Raw genomic sequence first — 20,387 nt, 5'->3', positions numbered from 1 at the left:
TATATATATATATATATATATATATATATATATATATATATATTAATTAGGTCTTCCTGAGAGGCAATGGTTACGGCACTAGGTTTATATTCAGAAAGGGACTTGAGTTCATACAGCCTCCAGGTATGATTCTGGGCACATTACTTAATCTTTCTCAGCCTCAGTTTCCTTACCTGTAAAATGACATCTACTCTATAGTATTGCTATTAGAGTCAAATAAGATAAGTACAATTATTATTATTATTATTACTGCTACTCCTACTACCAGGAAACAGGATAAAGAGCTGGCTTGATTGTTAGAAACACCTTTGTTTAGCCTGTGTGACCCTAGGCAAATCACTATCTAGGGTGTAGGAAATTTGTTAGGATTTTTGGTTGCTGAAAAGATGAAAACCTGCATAAACAGAGGGAATTTTTTTTATTGTGAATTTTCCCAACTAATGAAATCATAGGTCTGGTCTAATATATAGTAATATTTATTTTGAGAGAAGTGCTTTGAAAATAAGAGACAACTGTTTATAAATATGAATTGTTATTATTTTATCAATTTGTGAAACATTGGAACAAATGATCAGGGAAGGAGGTTCTGAAAACATTAAAATGTAGTGGGATATAAGTATATGTGTAGCCATACATACTACATACCATATAACATATAATGTGTTTTTATATATATATATATAATATATATGGATATATATACACAAAAATTCTTATATAGAACTATTTTTTCCTTAGCATTTTCCTCTCCATCTAATTATTACAATCCACTTGAATTTAAACTTCTAGATTAAAAACATATAAAGTTTTAAAAAGTAAATTGTCTAGGAGAGTTTAAATATTATATCATTCAATCATTCAGTCAACAGATCTTTGTTAAATGCTTACAATGTGTCAGGCATTGTATTAAGACACTGGGATCCCAAGTCAAAAATGAAATAGTTCCAGTCCTCAGGAAACTTCCATTCTCTCAAGGAAGAACACACACACACAATTTTTGTTTATATTCAGTAGTATCCTATTCTTCATGACTCCATTTGGGTTTTTCTTGGCAAAGGTACAGGGATAGCTGCCATTTCTTTTTCCAGGCTCATATTTCACATGAGGAAATTGAAGCAAACTGGGTTAAATGAATTGCCAAGGATCACACATCTTTCTGAGGCTAATTTTGGGCTCAAGACTTCCTTGACTTCAGGCCTGGCACTCTATCCACTGTGCCACCTAGTTGATACCAATGTATAAAAACAAGCTCTTCCCTGTGGCTCTAGTATTCTCAGCAGCCACAGTCAGTAAACCCTTTCACCAGATGGGCTAAGTAAGCCAGGTTGAATTAGGGGAGGTCTAACTCAAGCATTCCTCCTGAAGATTTCCTTTGGCAGAATGGGTGGATATAAACAATTTGTCTCAATGAGTGGCGGAAATAGGCAGTCTTGGAATGCTTGGAGCTTGGTTAGATCCTCAAAAGTACTAATAGGGTCATCCATTGCATCCTGGCTGTCACCAGTTGTCTTCTGGACTTCAGTGACCCTGGAAGAGAGAGTGAGCCTGATGATTTTGTGCAACTCTGATTCACTTAAAACCAATTCATGCATGAGTCAAAATTTTATCCCATGATGTAATGGGTCCTTTTTAAAAACAGAGGAACAACTACAATATAAATAAGCATAGAAAATCCATACAAAATAAATATACAGGATTTTGAAAGGGAGGACATTTGGATCCTGGGTAACATCAAAAAAAGATTTTGAGAAGAAGAAACAACTATAAAACTTAATTTCAGAGAATACTATATAAATGAATTTTATATTGAACTCTACTGACTTGTTTATGCTTTTTATCCTGAAAGGTACAATTTTGTAATGGAAAATGTGGTAGACTTGAAACAAGGGAAGTTGTGGATTAAAGGCCTCCTCTTGACATAACCACGCTATGAGATTTAAGTAAAATCTCTGAATCTCTGTTCTTTCATTTTAAAAAATGGGAACACAAATCCCAGTGGGAATTCCTTCATGGCGTTTTGGGAAGATCAAATGAAATAATATGTATCAAATGTTATATAAATATCATTTATTATTATTATCTGGGTTTTTTATTTTGCCTTATATGGATGGGCATTTTTAAAAAGTCATTCCTTTTACCTTCTTGTTGTTAATTATTCACTTTTTCCTTAGGTGATGCTGTGATAATCTTTCCACCCCCACCTCCACCTTATTTTTCGGATGTTTCAACACCTACAGTGGTAACACGTAACTCTTCATCTAATAGTTTGCCTCTGAGTGAGAACCCACCATCATATTACAGTATTTTTAATTATGGGTAAGACTTTCCACTATAATTTCTGGGAACCAGATGTTTAACTTATAATTCTTCAAGCCACAGATGATTTAATGTTATTTACTTTACTTTACTATGTTTTTATTCCTTATAGGGTTTAACCATATAGTGTCTCAAAAGTCTTAGGGCATTTAAAAGGTATTAGAGGGTAGCTAGGTGGTACAGGGTGGATAGAGTGTGGGGTCTGAAGTCAAAAAGACTCTTCTCCCTGCGTTCAAATCTGACCTTAGATACTTAATAGCTGAGTAACCCCAGACAAGTATTTAACCCTATTTGCCTCAGTTCCTCACCTGTAAATTGAACAAGAACTTTAAAGAGCAAACCATTCCATTTGTTTTACTAAGAAAACTCCAAATGGGATCATGAAGAGTTACACATGATGGATTGAACAATGGCAAAAGATGTTAAAGCTTAAAGCGCTTAAGCCAATGGTGTCAAATTCAAATTACAAAAATGGATCCTTTTTGGCTGTATATTAATTTTTATAATTAGCATAATTCATATAGTATTAGATTTTTATTTATTGTGTTAAGCAATTCCCCAATTTCATTTTTTTTTTGGTGAGGTAATTGGGATTAAGTGACTTGTCCAGGGTCACACAGCTAGTAGGTGTCAAGTGTCCGAGACTGGATTTGAATTCAGGTCCTCCTGACTCCAGGACCAATGCTCCTTCAATGTATCACCTAGTTGCCTCTCCCAATTACATTTTAATTTGGTTCAGGTCTACTATAGCATTAAAATATAGCTTAACTACATGTATCAAACATGTCGGTGAGGACCTGAGCTAGATTAAAATGTAATGGGGAAATGTGTGTACATTTATATATAGTTTATATTTGTAATACATTATATATAATAAATATTATATATATAAAATATGTATAGATAACACATGCAAGGTATATCATCTGTAAATATTTTATACACATACAGATATGCATTTCTGTATATGATATATGTAAGTATGTATATAGCTTTAATAGCTTAAAACTAAATTAAGACTTTTAGGATACACCATATAAAACTTTAGGGGTAGAACTGATTGGTTTTCTTCTTATTCTATAACTTTTAAAAAACTTTTTCTTGGGGAGACAGTCGTCCAGGTCATACAGTTTTAAGTGTCCGAGATAGGATTTGAACTCAGGTCCTCATGATCCAGGACTAACGCTGTATTATCTAGCTTCCCCTCCTCATGCTATATCTTGAATTTAGAAAGATTTGTCATCCTGCCTCTTCCCCTCTAAAACTAATGCATTCTTCTCATGTGTGTAATATTACTTTTACTTGGGAAGTCCAGTGTTTCAAAAGTTAGTTTGGTCCTCATTCCAATGAATCAGGTACAGTATCACTTACAGAAAAGAGAGACAGAAAAACTTGCCTAACTGGAATGTGGTCACGGAACAAAGGGAAGAATAGCAGAAGTAGGAGTGGAGATTGTGCATCTTGCCTAGACTAGCGGTCTCTGCACTAACCCAATTTCCTGATCCCATTAAGCTTCTGTAAATAAAGAAAATAGGAACAGAGACTACCTAGTGCCAGAGCAACTGGACAGTTCAACCTGAATCCCTGCTGGTCAATCAGCCTGTCCCTGGCGTAACTGCACGTATGTTCTCAAAACCTTGGCTCATGCAGGCTTATATGGGTCTGCAACATGGAAAAAAATGTTGATAATTTTTCTTTTTAACTAACAACTGCGTATTTGTGGTGAGCCTTGTGTTAACCAGTTGAAAAAAAGAAGTGAGAGCCTGACTGGTCCTTTTTACAAGGAGTTTTATTTGGTGAGAGTCTCCTGCTTTATCTGCCTTATCCTTGATTTCACTTTGTAATGACTTTTCATTAAAAAGATCTTTTTTTTGGCGGAGGAGAAATGAGATTGGATAAAATATTGAAAGATACATATTAATTATATTTGATTAAATTAAATCTCTAATGAGCTGGTACTTGTTTCTAACCTGTCACCTGCCTAAATGTTTATCATTATAAGCCTAGATAGTATTAGCTATTAAAAAAAGTATTGTGATGTCATCTGATGAGACTCTTAGTTCTCTCTGAATAGATTTGTTTTCATTGCTTCTCAGTCTTACTGACTTTGTATTATAGAAGTCACTTTTCCAAGAATAACATAAGGTTAAAACAAACTGTTTTCCAAATTATTGTGGGAGGCTAATTAAGAAGACCTACTTCCTCTGCTATGGATGATCTCACTTCTTTGGTTTTTCTTCGGCATTCCTTTCCAGAAGTGCTTAAAGTCACCATTGCTGTTGGGGACTTCTCCAAAGTATCTATAGCCTAGCAGCTGATCACATTCCCTTTTTTAATAGAACAAATAATTTTATTTTTAATAGTATTTTATTTTTTCCAAATATGTACAAAGATAGTTTTTAGCATTCAATGTTGTAAAACTTTGTGTTCCAAATTTTTCTCCCTTCCTCTCTCTTTTACCCCCCTCTCTCCCTGACAGCAAGCAATATGATATAGTTTAAATACATGCCATTCTTTTAAACATATTTCCATATGACTTCCTTTCCAAAGCTCCCATCATTACTTTATCTTCTCAAAACCTTCTTAGGATAACAGAATAATAATATTTAGAGATGGAAGGAACTTTAGAGATCATCTAGTCCAATACCTTTTTTTTTTACAAATTTAATTTCAAATTAATTGACTTGCTCAGGGTCTCATAAATAAAAGGTCTTAAAGTCACCCATACCTTTGATGACAAATCTAGAAGTGTTTCCATCATACTCTTCTTGTTTTGAAGAATAGGGGGTTAAAATGATTTTTTTAAAATGGCCTGGATTTTAAGTCCAACTTCTGGCATATACTAGTTGTATAATCTTGTGCTCATTAGTAACTTCTTAATCATCTAGTCAAAAGGTGTTACACACACAGCTTTGGACCATACATGGCCTGCTTCTGCAGTATTTTACAAATTACAGAGAAAGTTTATATGTGCATTGCAAGAGGGATTTTCTTCACTTGGGGGTTCCTTATATCTATGAAGTCATAAGTCTGCTCTCTATCTATATCTCGTCCCTGTCTCAGTCTTGGATTGATTCATGCATGAAATGCAAAAGATTTGTCTTAACAAATAATAATATAAACTCCCAATCTTCTTTTCTTCAATCTGATTTTATAAATGTTTATTAATGTTATTTTAATTAATGTTATATTAATTAATAAAAGATGACCATGTGCAAGATACAGTGTTTAGTACTAGGAATATAAGTGTGGAAAAAATGTTATAGTCCTGCCCTATTATATTTGCTTGATGACCTGCAAACACTGTTCTCTAGGGAGAGAAAATCAGGAATAAGCTTTTGTTGCTGTTCAGTCATTTTTCAGTCATGTCTGACTCTTTGTGACCTTGTTTGGGGTTTTCTTAGCGAAAATACTGGAGTGGTTTGGCACTTCCTTCTCCAGCTCATTTTACAGATAAGGAAACCGAGGCAAATGAAATTAAATGACTTGGCCAGGGTCACACAACTGGTAATTCAATTGTCTGAGGCCAGAATCGAACTAGTGAAGATGAGCCTTCCAGACTCCAGCCCTGGGGTTCTGTGCACTGTGGTAGATGTTGCAATTCAGAGAGGCAGCTTTGGGCTGTACTGACACAGTTTTTGATCATTGATAATTATTTCTTCAGAGTCCAGTGAAGCTGTGTATGAGTTTGGAGCACAGGAGTGCCTAAAGCATGGGTTCTGGGCAAGCTCTTCATGTACCCCGCTACCTCAGGACCTACTGATCCTCCAACTGTGGTGGAAAGGGGCTTGGATCTGGAATCAGAGGACATGGGTTTTAATTCTATCTCTGCTCCGTCTTGCCTATGAGATGCGATCTTGGGCAAGTTATTCAGTATCTCAACCTCTTGTTTCCTCCTTTAGGCAGGGAGGTTGGATTAGAAATCTCTAAGGGCTTTTCTGACTCAAAATCCTTTGTTCTTGTGACTCCAAACTGAAATAGAGACCAAGGAACACCCAATGAGGTCACCTGGGGAGGAGAAACAAGAGGGAACCTAAGGGGAGACAATGCTTGTATCTTCCAGCCTCACCTGGTCTCTTCCTGCTGCACATTCCATTCATTCTTTCCATGATGTAGGCACTTTTTTACCACCCAGTGTTAGGGTGGGGGAGGCATGGGTGCCCTTTTATTTATTGTGTGTCCAGATGGTTCTTTGGCTCACAGGGAGGCAGAGTAGATATTTCTAGTACCTCCTCCCACCCTATTCCAAGGGAGACGGATTGCTGCTGGAAGGCAGAAAGTTGGGGCCAGAGGACGGTCATTCTGCTCTCCTCAGAGAGAGTCTGTTACGGGGGATAGAAATATATCTATCTGCTTCCTAGAGGAAGTCATTAGGACCGTTGGGTGGCTCATTGGAGATGGTGCTGGGTTTGGAGTATGGAGATTCATTTTCCTAAGTTCAAATATGGCCTCAAGTCCTTACTAGCTGTGTGACCTCAGAAAGCCACATAACCCTGTTTGCCCCAGTTTCTTCATCTGTAAAATGAGCTGGAGAAGGAAATGGCAAACCACTGCAGCATCTTTGCTAAAAAAAAACCCAAAAACAAAACAAAACAAAACAAAAAACCCAAAAACCCAAATGGGGTCATGAAGAGTCAGACTTAAAAGAACAAGTGTAAGTGATTTTTTAGATTCAAGCTAAGCTCCTGATCACCAGCCCCAAGCTATATAGCCAAGGCGTGACTCTCTGCCCGCCGGATATCAGCTCCACAATGAAAATACATAGCAAAAAGCAAACAAGCTCATTTATCACAAACAAATAAAAGAAGAAATACATAGGAAAATGTATACCAGACAATACAATGTAATATAATATAGTACTTTGGGAGCAAGATAACTCAGCTCTACCAAGAAAGAGAAAGCCCCATATTTGACCAAAATGAAATTCCTTTCAGTCTCTGGTGTAGCTAGCAAGTTGGGGATAGGGAGATAATGGAAACTGCCAGTTCCTCTACAGGTTTTTTTCCTAAGTCTTTCTCTCCATTTGGGGACTTGCAGAAGGGTTGGGATAGCCCTTCTCTCTTGAATCTAGAAGCCAGAAGAACCCATACCTCTCCTTCACTAGCTCTTATTGATGGCCTACCCCTCACACAGGCACTAAAATACTATCCCACCATTGAGGAGAGACTCCCATATCAGTAGGTCTTTGAGTCAAGGGTTTCATTCACAATTTCTGTATTCCAAGGTATCATTGGTCGATCCCTTTCCTCTTCTCTGGGCCTCTTAAACAGTCCATCAAAAATATCAATATAATCTCATGATCAGGGGAACTGCTCTGGTCTTAGCTGTTCCCTACCATGTAAGGGAAGTCAAAGGGAAGCCTTGTTGAACATGAATTTATGAAGCACACACAGCACCAAGTGACTTCTTAATATACTTCATAACATAGCATAATGCCCTCAAAAAACTTACAAATCTAATATCAGATATGTTACCTACTTTACACAAGTGCAAAGTAGATTGTAAAATGAGAAAAAAAGATAGATAAAGTGTTCCAGGAAAATACATCTGCAGAGGAAGAAAGCATTTTTAGCTGAAGCTATCAGAAAAACTCTCCAGAGTAGGTGGTACCTGCTGGGCCTTAAAGGAAGAGAAAGAGCTCAGCTGAGTTAGCTGAGTGGGAGGGAGGGTATTTCTGGAATGAGGATTGGGAAACAACCTTCAGGAATGCACAAAGGTGGGAGAGTACAAGGTGAGAGTTAGATCTGGCTGGGGGCAGAAGGCGTTATGGGGAGTAGAGGGAAACCAAGCTGTAATGGTAAGTTGGAGCCAGATTGTGGAGGATTTTAAATGCCACAGGAAAAAAGTTTATGTTTTATCTTAGAGTAAACCATCGAAATTTTTTTTCTATTTTTGTTGTTGTTGTTTTTGGTAAAGGAATACAGTGGGCAGATTTGGGTGGAGAATGCATTGGAGAGGGGAAGGAAAGTCAAGAATCAGGAAGACCAGTTAGAAGGCTATTTATTATAAAGGTAATGAAGGCCTCAAAAAGTGGGGTGGTCTGGAGAAAAGAGAAAAAAGAAAAATAGGAGAAAACATCACTAGGATTTAGCAACTGATTGGAAATGAAGAATGAAAGCAAGGAGACGGTCAAGACCTAAAAAATGTTGAGAAAGAAAGGCTGAAAGTAAAGAATTCTTCACCCAAATTAGTATTAACTCATTCAACTGATTAGATATAAGGAAGCCATATTCTTGGAACCATGGATGGGGAAAAGAATGAAAAGATGAGGTCCCTGTCCTCCACATTTACACATTGAATTTATAGGAAACAATATAGATCACAAAAAGATACAAGGTAGAATCTGATTAAGTCTTAAATGGGTAATATCAACAGTGTGTTATACATCACCAGTGTGGCGACCTTATTTTTTGAACGGAGATAATGGAGACTTATAGTCTGAAAAAGGCTATTTCTCTGGGAAATTTTTGTTATAGAAACATTTCCTTTTGTTGAAATTGGAGCAGTCCTAGAAGTCAAAAGATGAATAATCATAATTATAGGACCTCTTGGAGAAATCTGGACTTGAGCTAGGCACTAAATCAACAAAGATAATATTTGTAAAGTGATTAGCATAGTGCCTGGCACATAGGTGCTTAATAGATTGTTTTCTTCCTTCCTTCCTTCTCTAAAGGATCAGGACAAAGGAAAGATCACTGACTGGGAGAACAATGGGATTAATAGCAGGAACAGGAAACTGGAAAGTGGAACGGATTTCTAGGGAAAGGTGAAAAATTTGGTTTTGGATAGGTGAGAGTGATACTTATAAATGGAGATGATTTATAGTTATTTTGAGTGGATTGATCCAGACTGGATATTTAGGTAAGAGTTCAGACTGGAGACAGAGATGTGAGATTTAGTGCTAATAAAATCCATTAAATAAGATCAGCTTATGGAAAAAAAGAATATAGTAAGAAAAAAAAAGTAAAGGGTCAGTACTGAACTTTATAAAATATCAATAAAATATATATAAAAAAAAATAGGATAGGAAAGATAAGGAAGATAAGGAAGGAGTGGTAAGAGAGAGGAAGACAACCAGGAGAGAAAGTGAAGCCTTAGAGGAAATGGAAGAATATTTCTTTTTAAAGAAGCATTATTTTTTTATTTGTGGTAACATTGAAAAACATGAAAAACATGAAGGGATGAGATTAAACAACAAGGAAACAAAACTATCACTTTTTGCATATGATATTATAGTATACTTAGAAAATTGTAGAGGATCAACTAAAAAAACTATTTGAAACAATTAACTTTACCACAGTTGCAAAATAGCAAATAAATCCATTTCAGCACTACATTCTCCAGAATGATTACACTGTTCAAATTCCATCAATAGTGCATTAGTGGATCTATTTTTCCATATCTTCTCCAGCATTTATCATCTTCCTGTTTTATTTTGCTAGCCAAACTGGTAGGTGTGAAATACTAACTTCAACTTGTTTTAATCTGCATTTCTCAATTAATCAATAGTGATTTAGAACATTTTTTCATATAACTATTGTTAGTTTTGATTTCTTCTGAAAACTGCCTATTTATATACTTTCACCATTTGTCAGTTGGGGATTGACTTTTATTTTTATAAATTTGACTCAATTCCCCATATATTTGAGAAATAAGGCCTCAATCAGAGAAATCAAAGTAATTTCCCCTAGTCTCCTGCTTTCTCTCTAATTTTGGCTACATTACTTTTGTTTGTATGAGAAATTTGTGATTTCATCAATCAAAGTAAACCATTTTACTTTCCACAATCTTTTTGTCTACACAAACTTTTCTTTTATCCACGGATCTGAAAGATAAAACTTTCCATGTTCCCCTAATTTCCTAATAATATCAATTTTTATATCTAAATAATGTACCTATTTTGACTTTGTCTTAATATAAGGTATGAGATGTTTGTCTTTATCTACTTTCTGCTAAATTGCTTTCTAGCTTTCCCAGTAAGTTTTGTGAAAGAGTGAGTTCTTGCCTCTGAAGCTTCGATCTTTGGGTTTATCAAACACTAAAATTACTATAGTCATTTACTACTGTATATTATGTTTCTCATCTGTTCCACTGATTCACCACTCTATTTCTTAGCCAATGCTTTGTAATATAGTTTGAAATCTAATACTGCTAGGTAACCTTCCTTCACATTTTTTCTCATTGATTCCCTTGAGATTCTTGGTCTTCTATTCTTCTAGATGAATTTTGTAATTTTACTAGTTATATAAAATAATTGTATGGTTTTTAAAATTGGTTTGGCTCTGAATAAATAAATTAATTTAGGTAGAATCATAATTTTATTATATTAATTCAGCCTGCCCATGAGCAATTAACATTTCTCCAATTGTTTAGAGCTCTTTTTATTTGTGTGAGAAGTTTTATAATTTTGTTTATGTAGTCTCTGGGTTTGTCTTGGCAGGTAGACTCCCAAAGTATGTTATGCTATCTGCAGTTATTTTAAATGGAAGGAATTTCTCTTTCTAGTTCTTCCTGCTAGGTTTTGTTGGTAGTGACGAAATGGATTTATTTTCTATTTTGCAACTGTGGTAAAATTAATTGTTTCAATTACTTTTTTAGTTGATTCTCTACAATTTTCTAAGTACACCAAAATATCATATGCAAAAAGTGATAGTTTTGTTTCCTTGTTGCTTAATCTCATCCCTTCAATTTCTTTTTCCTATTTATTGCTATAATGAACTTTTCTAGTACATTATCGAATAATAATGTTGATAATAGAAAGGCTTCCAGCTTAGTGGAAAGGCTTCTAGTTTATCCCTATTACAGATAGGGATTGTTTTATCCCTATAAATTGATTGTTTTAGATAAATACTAATTATAATTTTAAGAAAAAGCTTCATTTGTTCCTATTTTCTTTCTTTTTACTTTGTTTGACTGATTCTTGATGTCTCATAGAGTCATTAGCTTCCATTTGCCCCATTCTAGTTTAATGTGTGATTTTCTTCAGTTAGCTTTTGTATCTCTTTTTTTCCATTTGATTAATTCTATCTTTCAAGGTGTTGTTTTTTTCAGTGAATTGATCTATTCTTTTCATTTTTTATTTGATGTAAGCATTTAGAGATATAACTTTCCCTCCAAGTACTGCTTGATTGATACAATTTTTGACACAAATTTTGGTGCATTGTTTCATAGTTGTCATTATTGTTAATGAAATTATTGTTTCTGTCATTTATTCTTTGTCCCACTCATTCTTTAGAATTAGATTAATTTCCAATTAATTTTCAATTTATTCTTCCTAAGCTTTTTACTGAATGTATTTTTATTGCATTAGGGTCCTAAAGGGATGTATTTAAAATTTTTGGTTTTTTGCATTTGTTTATGAAGTTTTTATGCCCTAATTCATGATCGGTTTCAAAGAAGGTATTTATAAATCTCAGAAAAAGATATATTCCTTTTTACTCCCATTCAGTTTTCTCCAGAGGTTTACCTAACTCTTCTAAAATTCTATTCATCTCCTTAATTTAAAAAAAAAAAAGAAAAGAAAAGAAAAGAAAAGTTTCAAGAAGGAAAGGGGTGTTTGAAGAGTCAAATGCTGCTGAGAAGTCTAGCCATATATAATACAACTCCATTTCACATATCCTGCCTGCACTTCCATGAAACCAGGACTTTCTTTATTCCCCTCAAAGGTCCCCCCAAATCTTGTGCTTTGCTTAGGTAATTGCTTAGGCAATAAATACAACAAAAGGCCTTTGTGTTTAAGGAGTTTACTTCCTGGTAGGGGGAATGATCAGATGTACACACATACAGATTTGACAATCCTTAGACTAGTATCATTGAGATAGAATTGGACCCAATTGTAGCCTTAAGGCACAGGGTCCACTTCCTCCATTTTATAAACAAGGAAACTGAAGTATAAAGAGGAAGGTGAGGAGTCCAAAGTCAAACATTTAGCAAGTAACAAAATTGGGTCCGAATCCATGCCTTTTGACTCCAAATCTAATATTCTTTCCATTATTCTAGTCCTAGAGCATGGAGCTGAAGCTGTGAGAAAGATTGGCTCATGTATAGAAAAAGTAAAGCTAGAAAAAAGAGCATCTTTTCCTGACACCTGGAACGCCCACTTCGACATCTCTGATTGGAAATTCAGATCTTAACCATCCAACCTAAATGTTGTCTCTTCCAGTGTAATGCCGAAGAAACTGAGCAAGACAGAGATTAGAGACCAATTCAATAGTTTATTAAGTGGCAAGATATACTGGGACCAATGTTTGGTCCCAGAGCTGGACGAGACTATCATCTCAAAGAGTCCAGCCCGGAGTATCAGGACAGCAAGCTTTTTTATAGGATAACAGAACAATGACATAGTGGGGGAGGTACCTAGGTGGGGATAACCTAATAGTTGGGGAGACCCCTAGGATGACACAATGGAGGGAGGTTACTGATACTCTAATGATATCTAAAATGGATAAACTTTTGTCCTGTCAAACATTAAGAAGGAATGTCTATACCCTAAAGATATAAAACCTTTATCTCATCAAACATTAAGATGGAAAGGTTATAACCTGAGGCAGAATAACCAAATAGGGCAATGGGGAAACTAGGTCAGGACCTCAAAATGGAACTTTGACGCAACACCAGTATCTAGAGATGTACCCAGGAGGTTCAATAAGTAGAGCATTGGACCTAGAGTCCAGAAGATCTCAATTCAAATCCTGGATATAGATACTTTCAGACTAATCCAGACACTTTCTAGCTGTTGGACCCTGGACAAGTCATGTAACCCCTGCCTCAATTTCTCCACCAGTAAAATAGAGATCATAATAATACCTGCCTTTCAATGTTGTTATGAGGATCACATGAGATAATATTTGAAAAGTGTAAAGATTATAGTTGGAGCTCTCCTCCATGTGCCCTTCTTTTATTCCCCAATCAGAATCAATACCTCTCTTCTTTTAATGTGCTTCCATTTTACTTTGTATTGTATTTATTTGTGTAGCTTAGACTATAGACAATTAGACTATATACTTTCTAAGGGGAAAAAAAAAACCTTTTCCTCTTCTACTTTTTCTTCTCCTCCCCTGACTTCCCTTCTTCATCACATAAAAAAGTTCACTGGATAGTAGGGAGCTTGTCAAATTGGGGTTGAAATATAAAGCTCATTGAATTTGATAACGTCAGTGGCAATCTTTGGGAGGACAGATTCAGTAGAGTGGAGGGAGTAGATAACAGGTAATAGGGAGGGAAAGAGGAAATGGATTTTTGAAAACTGGCAACATGATGAAAAAGAAATATAACAATAATTAGGGAGACCAGTAAAGTTAGGTAAATGTTTTTTTGTTTTGTTTTGTTTTTTTGTTTTAAAGATAAAGAAATCTATCATTTGACAGTCCTATGAACATGTTATTTTGTGTTGTTATACATATTTTTATGCCCAGATCCTGTTTCTCCAACTAACTATAAACTGCTGTGAGACAGAGACATTTCTAGTCAATGTCCAATTTCCGTGAATATAGCAAACATTCAATTATTTTGATGGGCCATTCTGATGCAGTGAAAATAATGCTGGACTTAAAGTGAGAAAATATAGGTTCCATTTCTGTGTCCTTGATCTATCTGGGTCTCAGGTTCTTTATCCAGTTAGAAGGTGATCTCTAAGCTTAGTCTTTTTTTTTTTTTTTTTTTGTAGAAACAATGTTGTAACTTTTATTTCAATATTTTTAATATAACATTTTATGCCTTCAACTCATGGAACACTACAAAGAATCTAAGTCAAGAATCTCTAAGAAGGTAATGGATCAATGAAGAATGGTCATGAAATGTCTATAACATATTGCAAAGAATTATGAAGAAGTGGTGAAAGGGGTACAATCAAGATGATTTATTAATTTAAAAATATGGGTTAGTTGCTGGGCAATACCAAGGACTACTCATTAAGGTAATTCTTGGAGATTAGTACAGATTAGAAAATCAGGTCTGAAAATAGAGCAAGAAAGAAACTAGCTGGAGAAGAGACAGATATGAATTGACTTAATTATGATTTCCAGTTATTCCTACTTGATATCAAAACACTAAATCAATCCTTTAGGTAAATAGTGAAATATATATATATATATATATATATATATATATATATATGTATATATATATTGCTTTGATAGACCCAATAACTATGAATTACATTTTTATTTTGTTCTTCAACTCATTGCTGAAGTATTTCATAAAGAAATTCTTTAAACGTGTGTTAAGATATTTCATCATGGGTGTTGGAGAATAAATAATAGCATTTTGTAAACCAGGAAATGCTAAGGCATAATGAGTTAAGATGCAGGAAACCAAAGGTCTACATACTGAGATGAATCAAAGCTGTGCTAATAGAAGCAAAGATTCTAGAGAACAAAGAATCAGAGACAAATTGAGTACCCAATGCAGCAGATACAGTATCGTTGAATTTCAGTTACAGTAGACCTACAGGTCATTTAGGACTATTCATACTTAAGTAGGAATTCTCTTTATGGAATTTCCAACAAATAATCAGCTACTTTAATACCTCCAATAAATATTTCATATACAACACACCAGAGCTAAGAGGACTTTGAATCTTGATCTAAACCAATTTCAGAGAGAAAGCTTCTTATGTTCTCCCTGTAAAATCAGAAAACAATGACTGACTCTTGTGCCTTTGGCTATGGTGAGAGACAATAGAGTGCAAAGGATAGAGTGTTTACATGTCTTCCGACACTAGGTATTCAAGCCTGGGCATATCAGTTAAGTTTTCTGAAACTCATTTTCCTTATTTATAAACTAAGAGGCTTGGATTAGATAGACTTTATTGCTTTGATTGTATATCTATGGTTTTATTATCCATTCCAAAATCTCCAGGCCTGATATTTGACAGCTCAATGTAATTGACAGAAGCCTTGCCATACTTGCTACTCTCTCTGCTTGTTGACTTATTTATTGTTTGTCCTATATTCTTTTTTTTTTTTTTTTAATTTAATAGCCTTTTATTTACAGGATATATACATGGGTAACTTTACAGCATTAACAATTGCCAAACCTCTTGTTCCAATTTTTCACCTCTTACCCCCCCACCCCCTCCCCTAAATGTCAGGATGACCAGTAGATGTTAAATATATTAAAATATAACTTAGATACACAATAAGTATACATGACCAAAACATTATTTTGTCTAAGCTTAGTCTTTCAACTATCAGTCAGTAAACATTTAAACTCTTATTATGTGCCAGGCATTGTTCAAAGTGCTGGAAATACAAATGCAAGCAAAAAAGAAAGATGATTCCCTCCTTGCAGGGAGCTTATATTTTAATGGGAGAAGAAAATACACAAAAGGAAGCTGATAAAGGGGGAGGAGATACCTCCTGTAGAGGAAAGGCATGATGGAGAAGTTCAGAGTGCAGTGTGGTGGAAAGGAAGAAATAGGTGACCTGGGTATCCTCCTTAAATGGAAGTTTAGAGGGAGGACCTGCAAAGATTGAGGCTACTTCTAATGTATGAATTCTAGGACTGAAATGATCTTCCATGTTTTTTAGAGCATGATAGAAAATAATGGATTCAGTCTGGTGAGAAGTGAAAGGTACCTTCTAACCCTAAAGCTATGATCTCACAGGGGATAACATTGTATTACAAGGTACAAACTGGATGTACAATAAAAAGGAGCACAAAGTACTATGGGTATAGAGAATAGAGAGATTTACTGAAGTCAGTAAAGACTTCAAGAAAGAAGCAGAATTTGATCTGAGACTCAAAAGTTGGGTGGCAGTTTAACAGGTAGCAGTAGAAGAGAAAACACTACAGAAGGTGTGAACAGCACAAGCAAAGAGGAGAGGCAAGAAAGGGAATAAAAAGTAGATCCATTTGGCAAGAGCATAGAGAACATGTAGGGAAGGAGTGGGGGAAAAAGGTAAGCTGAGGTCAGACCTAGGAGGGTTTTACATGCCAGATTATGAAGTTTAGGTTTCATTTGCTTGATAATGGGAACCCATTTATAGTTTCAGAGCAGAGGCTGATATGGCTAGAACTTTATTTCAGGATTAATCAGACAGTGGTGTATAAGTTATATTGGGGTATGAGGGAGAGGAAAAGAAATGTAGGGGGATGCACCAATTAGAAAGCTGTTGTAATAATCCAGGTGAGAGATTAGTGAAGGAGGGGACAGTGGTAGTAGAAAAAAGTAATGAGTAAAGGAACATTATGGAGTCAGAATCGGCAAGACTTGAAACTCATTTGGATAAAGACTTATGAGAATATTACCAAGTTAAAGTCTAAGAAAAAATACGACTAAGGAATTGCAATCTTGTCACATTAAGAATATAATTGCCAGTAGCATAATTTTAGTCATCACTGAGACAACCATCAATGCTCCCAAATTTATTTAGTAATAAATTCATTTTGTGAGAAAAGAGGACTAGAGATTATGTTTTCTTCACTAAAAAAATTCAGGATCTTTATCCTAAAGAAGAGATGATTTAGAAGGTGGCCATCTTTATATATCTAAAGGATTTTCAGTCATGTTAGAGATCAGATTAGTTTTATTTGCCCCCAGAAAGAATTAGTGTTAATAGATAGAAGAAACAGATGTTGGCTTAATATATGGGAGGGAAGAGGAAATCCACTTTCAAAAACTTTCTGGCTGAGAAAGTTACTTAACCTCTGTCTGTGTCAGTTTCTCCATCTGTAATAGGGGAAGAATAATAGCATCTAGCCACCAGGGTTGTTGCAAGGATAAAAACAGTTAATATTTGCAAAAATCCTTTGTATATACTACTGCTCTACTGATTTCTTGACACCTTACCCCTCTATCTGCTGGTTGGTTTAATGCTTTATATAACATTCCACTTCCCAACTGCACCTTTTCCTGGCTCTCCCTCCCCTCCCCTTCCCCTCAATGCTTGGAATTCTTTTCTTTCTCATCTCTGCCTTTACATCCCAGACAAAAATCCCACCCTCTATAACAAACCTTTTATGATCTTCCTTAATGTAAAAGACATCCCTCTGCTGATTATCTCCAATTTATTTTGCCTATTATTTTGTTTGCATATGGATCTTTGCATAGTATCTTTCACATCAGATTATTGAGAACAGGGACTGTCATTTGTTTTTCTTTGTATTCCCAACACAACCCAATATCTGGGTATACTTATTGATAGACTAACTGATCATTTCCTTTGGGCTGATCCTGAGCAGTCTGATAATATTACTCCTCACTTTAGGCATGCTGCCTCCCAATACCAAAGCTTTCAAAAGCTTTCTCCTCTTTGTCCACAAGCTTACTCCTGGTCATCCCTGGAGAAAAAATAAAGGAGCAAAATGAATGAGGTACTCAATTCTGATTAATGGAGTGGACAGGATGGTTACCAAGTTCTTTCTCAAACCAGAATTTATGTGATTTTCTGACTGTACAAAAGTTGGATAGGTTGCTTGGGAAGATTATGAGTTTCCCTTGTAGAGATGACCATTTTTACTCAGATCACTGTAGAGGGATTTATTTATTTATTTACTTTTGGAAGGCATGGATTAGAGTAGAAGGCCTTTCAAATCTATGACTCTGATGCAGCAATGTCTCTACTGGGTTTGTATTTCCAAAGATCATAAAAGAGGGAAAACCACCCGCATGTATGAAAATGTTTGTGGCAGCCCTTTTTGTAATAGCAAGGAACTGGAAACTGAGTGGATGCTTATCAGTTGCAGAAGGCTAAATAAATTATGGTATATGAATGTAATGGAATATTATTGTTCTGTAAGAAATCATAATCAGGTTGATTCAGAAAAGACTGGAAAGACTGACATGAACTGATGCTGAGTGAAGTGAGCCAAATCAAGAGAACATTGTACAAAACAACAATAAAATTATGCGTGATAAACCAGTATGATGGGACTTGGCTCTTTTCAACAATGAGGTGACTCAAGGTAATTCCAATAGGCTTGTGATGGAAAGTGCCATCCACATCTAAAGAGAGATCTATTGAGACTTACTGTGGATCAAAGCACATTATTTTCATCTTTTTTGTTGTTTATTTACTTGTTTTTTCTTTCTTATGTATTTTTTTCCTTGTGATCTGACTATTCTTGTGCAGCATGACAAATGGAAATATGTTTAGAAGAATTGCACACATTTAACCTGTATCAGATTGCCTACTGTTTTAGGAAGTAGGGAGAAATTTTGGAATACCAAGATTTTGTAAAGATAAATGTTGAAAATTATTTTTGCATGTATTTGGAAAAATAAAATGCTATTAAAAATTGAAAAAAATTATAATTCTGTGTTTTCATATAGTTTAAAAAAATGCTTTTTCTTTCTCTTTTTAATAGGACCCAAATTCCTGAGGTTCAAGGAGCAGCCTTTTATAGAGATACTGAATCTATATATACAATTTCTGGAAATAATTTATCTTCAGAGACATCACCTGCCTCACATATTTCATCTGAATTACCTCCCAGATATGAAGAAAAAGAAACTGTGAATGTTGATCATCCCACCTCTTCTACTTCCTCTTCTTCCTCTTCTCAGCCTTCTCCACCATGAACTATGAACTGAGTTCACTCCCCTAAGTTCTTGTTTATGTCTGATCATACATTTATTTAATTTGTTTTTATAATAAAAACATACAACAACATTTGGTTATGCTTTATTTTTCCATAATCAGTCAACAACTTTTCTTGTAGGTAGAACAAGATTGATAAGCTCTGGAGTGCTCCAAAGTTCAGCTAATAACACTCTTGGCTAATGGTTAACATGCTCATTTATGGCTCCAAATGTCACTCACTGCTGTTGAAAAGAAACAGGATAACATGACTACTGTCTAGTTTTCATGGGTACAGTTTGTATAAACAGGACAATTAGAAACCTGCATCCTGTGACAGCTGCAAACATGCTCTTAAATTGGGGCTTAGTTGTAGTGAGGCCTTAGGAGTTATGCTGTGGGATTGAAGTAATATGATTTTGTGGTCCTCTGATTTTAGGGGGCTTCTTTTCTAACAGTAAATCATTAGTCCTAAATCTTCTGCCTTTGGAATCTACCTCAGAAAACTCCCACACCTGATCTGCCTGATTCTAAATAGATCATTTCTCAGTCAGATAGCTTCTGGCATCAAGATAGTCCCACAGATCATACTCTGGAGACAATAATGAATAGACCACTCCTCAGTTCATTGCTGATCAGTCAGATAATCTGTTGGTCAGTGATGAGCAAATTTGGGACTCCACTGCTCTAGGCCACAGAATTAGCATGTCAATGATAGAAAGCTGGATAAAGGGGTCTCTTCTGGCTTAGGACTTTGCTAACTTCTTTTGGAATTCAGCTCACTTGAAATGGCATTACAATTACAATAAAACTTTGCCCCTTGACTAGGAAATGAGTTCAAGTCTGAAAATTCTTTTGAGACTCCTTATGACACTGGTACATTTGGTAGCCTAGTATGGGGAAAGTCTGCTCTCCTCAGCTTGATTTCCTCCTTGTCAAGGTAAGCTCCCCCATTTTTTCTCCCACAATCCTATAGTGGGACACCCCAAGCTATTAGGAGAAGGCTTGTCTGGGTCATCATGGTGAGCTCCATACTCAGTAAGTTTTCCTTGATGGGGGATGCTCAGACTGGGAAATTCTTGCAATTTTCAGTCAAGTTCCTAGGGAACCTTTGCTGCCTTTTCACTTGGGACAAGAGAAGAGTAAGATGGCTTTTGGCAAAGATGGGACAGTCCTCTTTCATGTCATTTTGTCTGTGTCTGCATCTCTGTGCATAATGTCTAAGTCATGTTTGTTCTGTGAAGCTAGATTTTGTTACCTGGAAAGATTTAAAACACAACCAACAAGAGAAAACTTCTATGCTATAGTTAGAATGCTGGGAAGATCTCTTCAAAAGTCTAACTTTTTTTCTGTGGACTTCAGCTCTGGCCAAGCTGAGGGCTACATAAAAAATTTAATTAAAATTAAAATAATATCTTAGATTCTCATATATATACATATATATATATATATATATATATATAATAAAAATAACATTTTAGATTAGAATTTTGGCAATTCATCATTTTAAGATTGCAAGAAAAATTCCTGAAACATTGGGGATAATTCTAG

General features: G+C 35.4%; 1 protein-coding gene across 1 annotated transcript in view; it reads left to right on the top strand.

The window, feature by feature from the left end:
• The window catches only part of TMEM171 (transmembrane protein 171), a 33,173-nt gene extending 14,214 nt beyond the window's left edge, over positions 1-18,959 (top strand). The window contains exons 3-4 of the mRNA XM_003759466.3: positions 2,172-2,316; positions 18,625-18,959. Coding sequence (XP_003759514.1) covers positions 2,172-2,316; positions 18,625-18,838 — 359 coding nt within the window. The 3' untranslated portion in view covers positions 18,839-18,959. The remainder of the gene's footprint in view (positions 1-2,171; positions 2,317-18,624) is intronic.
• Positions 18,960-20,387: the final 1,428 nt, after the last annotated feature.

Source organism: Sarcophilus harrisii, chromosome 1 (genome assembly GCF_902635505.1).
Source record: "Sarcophilus harrisii chromosome 1, mSarHar1.11, whole genome shotgun sequence".
In the NCBI taxonomy this organism is placed as follows: Eukaryota; Metazoa; Chordata; class Mammalia; order Dasyuromorphia; family Dasyuridae; genus Sarcophilus; species Sarcophilus harrisii.
The sequence above is the reverse complement of the archived record's forward strand: the minus strand, read 5'-3'. Positions and strand labels throughout refer to the sequence as shown.